Source organism: Palaemon carinicauda, chromosome 28 (genome assembly GCF_036898095.1).
Source record: "Palaemon carinicauda isolate YSFRI2023 chromosome 28, ASM3689809v2, whole genome shotgun sequence".
NCBI lineage: Eukaryota > Metazoa > Arthropoda > Malacostraca > Decapoda > Palaemonidae > Palaemon > Palaemon carinicauda.
This window is the reverse complement of record NC_090752.1, coordinates 12,517,273-12,523,103: the sequence shown is the minus strand read 5'-3', so window position 1 is coordinate 12,523,103 and position 5,831 is coordinate 12,517,273. Positions and strand designations below refer to the sequence as shown.

The 5,831-nt window shown below is 34.2% G+C and overlaps 1 protein-coding gene across 1 annotated transcript in view; it reads right to left on the bottom strand.

The window, feature by feature from the left end:
* Window positions 1–221: 221 nt before the first annotated feature.
* LOC137621405 (circumsporozoite protein-like) overlaps window positions 222–5,831 on the bottom strand; it is a 22,486-nt gene continuing 16,876 nt past the window's right edge. Inside the window, exons 2-3 of the mRNA XM_068351703.1 lie at window positions 1,105–1,444; window positions 222–811 (exon numbers count right to left, since the gene is read on the bottom strand). Coding sequence (XP_068207804.1) covers window positions 222–811; window positions 1,105–1,444 — 930 coding nt within the window. The remainder of the gene's footprint in view (window positions 812–1,104; window positions 1,445–5,831) is intronic.

Below are 5,831 nucleotides of genomic sequence, written 5' to 3'. Positions count from 1 at the left end.
TTTAGGCGCCACGGTGGGGGGTTGGGCTTGCCCGACTGACGTTCTGGTGTGTATATATTCTGATGAAATTGGAACTGAAACCTGACACCTTTAACCTTTAAATCGTCTCATCTTTAGCTCTTTTATCCCATGTTATTTACAGCGTTAAATCCCATGTTATTTGCAGCGTTAAATCCCATGTTATTTACAGCGTTAAAACCCATGTTATTTACAGCGTTAAATCAAATGTTATTTACAGCGTTAAATCCCATGTTATTTGCAGCGTCAAATCCCATGTAATTTGCAGCGTTAAATCCCATGTTATTTACAGCGTTAAAACCCATGTTATTTACAGCGTTAAACCCCATGTTATTTACAGCGTTAAATCCCATGTTATATACAGCGTTAAATCCCACGTTATTTACAGCGTTAAATCCCATGTTATATACAGCGTTAAATCCCACGTTATTTACAGCGTTAAATCCCATGTTATATACAGCGTTAAATCCCACGTTATTTACAGCGTTAAATCCCATGTTACTTACAGTGTTAAATCCCATGTTATTTACAGCGTTAAATCCCATGTTATTTACAGCATTAAATCCCATGTTATATATAGCGTTAAATCCCATGTTATTTACAGTGTTAAATCCCATGTTATTTACAGCATTAAATCCCATGTTATATACAAAGTTAAATCCCATGTTATTTACAACGTTAAATCCCATTTTATTTGTAGCGATAAATCCCATGTTATTTACAGCGTTAAATCCCATGTTATTTGTAGCGTTAAATCCCATGTTATATACAGCGTTAAATCCCATGTTATATACTGTACAACATTAAATCCCATGTTATTTACAGCGTTAAATCCCATGTTATATACAGCGTTAAATCCCATGTTATATACTGTACAGCGTTAAATCCCATGTTATATACTGTACAGTGTTAAATCCCATGTTATATACTGTACAGCGTTAAATCCCATGTTATTTATAGCGTTAAATTGCATGTTATATACAGTGTTAAATCCCATGTTATTTACAGCTTTAAATCCCATCTTATATACAGCGTTAAATCCCATGTTATATACAGCGTTAAATCCCATGTTATTTACAGCGTTACATCCCATGTTATTTGTAGCGTTAAATCCCATGTTATTTGCTGCGTTCAATCCCATGTTATTTACAGCGTTACATCCCATGTTATTTGTAGCGTTAAATCCCATGTTATTTGCTGCGTTCAATCCCATGTTATTTGCAGCGTTCAATCCCATGTCATTTGCAGCGTTCAATCCCATGTTATTTACAGCGTTAAATCCCATGCTATATACAGCGTTAAATCCCATGTTATTTACAGCGTTAAATCCCATGTTATTTGTAGCGTTAAATCCCACGTTATTTACAGCGTTAAATCCCACGTTATTTGTAGCGTGAAGTTGGTCAGCTAAGAACATAACAATACCCTAACGAAATTACACGACAGTAATGTTTTCTTTTCAAGTACCATAAAATATCTCTTTATTTAATACCCTCAAATTAATGTTTTGCTTTTCTTTTCTCATCCAGAGCATCAATCAAGGTCTCTCTCTCTCTCTCTCTCTCTCTCTCTCTCTCTCTCTCTCTCTCGCATCCTCTTAAGGCCTTCCATAAATCGTAAAATTGGACACCAAAAAGAAATCTGTAATAAACTAACTGGGAGATGGGTCCTTAAAAATTCCCACGAACTAACGAGATTTGTCGAGGGGGCGAGAGATAAGAGATAATTTGGCAACGTGTCCTGTCTCTTACTGGTGCTCCGGTTATCTCTGTCTCTACAGTAAGTGACAATGTGTGCCTTGAGGTGCCATTGCAGACAGTGAGGGAATGACAGATGATTCTGTCGGGAACAACTAAAAATTTCTCGGAAAATGCCTCTGAGAGAGAGAGAGAGAGAGAGAGAGAGAGAGAGAGATTTGTAACTTGAATTTTCATTTTCATGAAATATGATTTAGGTCATAGAATCAAAAATACTCCTGAGAGAGAGAGAGAGAGAGAGAGAGAGAGAGAGAGAGAGAGATTTGTAACTTGAATTTTCATTTTCATGAAATATGATTTAGGTCATAGAATCAAAATACTCCTGAGAGAGAGAGAGAGAGAGAGAGAGAGAGAGAGAGAGAGATTTGTAACTTGAATTTTCATTTTCATGAAATATGATTTAGGTCATAGAATCAAAAATACTCCTGAGAGAGAGAGAGAGAGAGAGAGAGAGAGAGAGAGATTTGTAACTTGAATTTTTCATTTTCATGAAATATGATTTAGGTCATAGAATCAAAAATACTCCTGAGAGAGAGAGAGAGAGAGAGAGAGAGAGAGAGATTTGTAACTTGAATTTTCATTTTCATGAAATATGATTTAGGTCATAGAATCAAAAATACTCCTGAGAGAGAGAGAGAGAGAGAGAGAGAGAGAGAGAGAGATTTGTAACTTGAATTTTCATTTTCATGAAATATGATTTAGGTCATAGAATCAAATATACCACAAAAATTCCATTATTTTTCCCTCTTGTCTTTTTAATTACCGCAAATCTTTTTGATTAGATTTTTTCTTCGACCAAACCCAGGGATTAGATATTACAAAAATTAGGTCCATATTTTCAATTTTTGCCTCAAAACTTTCTAATATAAAATTTTCCTCTACTTATACGCTTTCCCTCTTTATACACCCTTCTCTCTCTCTCTCTCTCTCTCTCTCTCTCTCTCTCTCTCTCTTTTGAGGACTGGCATAAATCTTAATATTTGACATTGAAAGGAGATTTGTAATAAACCAACTGGGAGATGGGTCCTTAAAAATTCCTCGTCCCGACAAGATTTGTCGAGAGCCAGAGATGAGATAACTTGGCAACGTGTTTCGACTCTTACCGAGGCTGGGGTTTTCACGGGCATTACAGAAAGGGCTATTTTGGGCCTCAAAATATGATCAAACAGTGAATAAATGACATTTTTCAGTAATATAATATACATTATTGAAAGTATCTTTATCTGTTGAAATCAATTATCTGTTCCCAAGTCAACATTTAGACGTTCGAGAGAGCATTAACGCGTGTGTTGTTCTTTTTACAATTTCCAGGATTATACAGAAATCTCAATTCCGATCGCAAAGTCAACATGGTTGGTCTTTAGTGGAGCTTTTGAAGTTTACAAGACTGGTCTTCAGTGTGGCTTGAGACTACGTTAATCATGAGATCCTTGCTTTCAAACTTGCACAGCCAGGGAAGTTGGTAAATAATTTCCTATTATTATTAACGAATTCTTGAGCAGTTAATGACTAAAAGGAATTCAATCTCTGGTGTTCCGCAGGATAAGTTTTTGGCCCTTTAATATTTTTTATCAAATAAATACGATATGTGGTTAGCCATGAAGATATGCTCTTGCTTACACACAGGATGCTAATCTCTTCCTATTGATCCCGTATCGTAAGTGCTATCTTGGGTCTACCGAATCTATCTAAAATAAGAGCATGTTGCAAATTATGAGAGATAAAGTTGAACCCTAAAAAAACTCAAAGCCCCATTGCGTTAGATTTAGGAAATAAGACCGACTCTCCCTGGTCTTTTCATTGATATTTTTTCTTCAATTACATTATTATTATTATTATTATTATTATTATTATTATTATTATTATTATTATTATTACTTGCTAAGCTACAACCCTAGTTGGAAAAGCAGGATGCTAAAAGCCCAGGGGCCCAAACAGGGAAAATAGCCCAGTGAGGTAAGGAAACAAGGAAAAATAAAATATCTTAAGAATAACAACAACACCAAATCAAATATTCCCTATATAAACTATAAAAACTAACAAAACAAGAGGAAGAAAAATGAGATATAATAGTGTGCCCGAGTGTACCCTCAAGCATACAGTTCATTTAAAGTTTTAGGTGTGATTCTTGATTACATGACTGTTGTCTCTTCGTTAATTGCAAAAACATATAAAACCCAGAATATTCAGGGAAGTTACATACTTTGATGAAATAATTCAAATCTTTCATTCTGTCGTATTTTCAGAAGTATTCTCTACCAGCTGAATTTCATCTTTAATTGTTGGACAAGAGTCTATTAAATCAATTCTTACATCATCGTTCAATTAGCTCATTGTGCATGATGTATACGGATTTTCATAATACTGAACATCATTTACATTCAGATATTACCACACTATACTTTACACTACGCAATATTGTGTATGTAGTTAATTCTAATAGTCTTGTCTAATCTTTCAAAAGGATCAATACTGTATAATATACTTTGACAAAATTTTGAAATGATTTTCCTGATCAGATAGTTGAATCGGAGGGACTTCTCAAGTTGTACAAAGTTTTTTTTTTTTTTTGTTAACGAGGCTAACAAGTTTCGTTTCATGGTTTTTATTCAACTTATTCAGCATTGCTGTTAATCTCATTTTTTTAAGCCTTCTTCATAATTTGTTCTTTGCTTTTCTGTTTTCCTTACTATGGACGTTCAGTTTTCATTACTTTTCTCGTACCTCTGGTATTACAAGTAAGGTTTAAAATTTTAAGGTAATTACCTTAGTCTGGGGTAATTTGCATGGTTTCAAAGTAATTTTTTAAAGGTAATGATATTTTTAAGGTGATTTCGGTTTTACTAGCTTTAAATTTAAGGAAATTTGAAAACTTTTAAGGTAATATGAGTTAAAAAGCAGCAGCATCTAAGTTAATGGCAACATGCTCACGTTTAAACCCAGATTATAAGTTAAAGAATTCATTAGCAAATTCTATTCACTCGGGGTAAATATCAAAATATATTAGATTCCTGCCCATGTTGGAGTTGAAAGTAATGAGAGAGTAGATGCAGCTGTTAAATCAGGGATAAACTTACATATGTCACGCAATGCTACCTCGTGTAGTGTACACATTTGAAAACCAATGGGTCTGCCCCGTACAGTCAATAGGCAGTCTTGTTAAAATTACTTCATTTTGTTTGTCTTTCGGCGGTAGTGATTTTCACAGGAAAATAATTGATTTGAATTGCTTCAGTTTATGATTTTTTGATTCATTATTCAATATATTTTGCCATTTAGTTATTATATAATCCTTAACGGGGTCTATAATGTGAAGTTCTGATAGATTTACTGCTGATTATTATTATTACTATTATTATTATTATTATTATTACTAATATTTGCTAAGCTACAACCCTAGTTGGAAAAGCAGGCTGCTATAAACCGAGGGGCTCCAACAGGGAAAATAGCACGGTGGAAAGGAAACAAGGAAAAATAAAATATATTAAGAACAGTAACAACATTGAAATAAATATTTCCCAAATAAACTATAAATTAAAAAAAAACAAGAGGAAGAAAAATAAGAGAGAATAGTGTGCCCGGGTGTACTCTCAAGCAAGAAAACTCTAACCCAAGACAGTGAAAGACCATGGTACAGAGGCTATGGCACTACCCAAGACTAGTGAACAATGGTTTGATTTTGGAGTGTCCTTCTCTTAAAAGAGCTCCATTATGGTAGTTTTGAAATATTCCTACTGAATTTTTTAGACGGTAAATTGTAGCGATCCCATTCATTTTGTACTTACCTTCCCCCTCCTAACCCATTCTCTCTCTCTCTCTCTCTCTCTCTCTCTCTCTCTCTCTCTCTCTCTCTCTCTCTCTCTCTCTCAAAAATACGTTGGAACTCTAGTGGGAAGATTATCATTATCAAAAGGGGGAGATTAACAAGCACAGTAAGTCGAATTCGACCTAATTGATAAGAGATGAATTTCCAGATAAAAAAATATTATAAATAGAAATTCAAATACTTTTTATTAAACCTGTACTTTTCAAAACGTTAAATTTCTTTATCTCTGA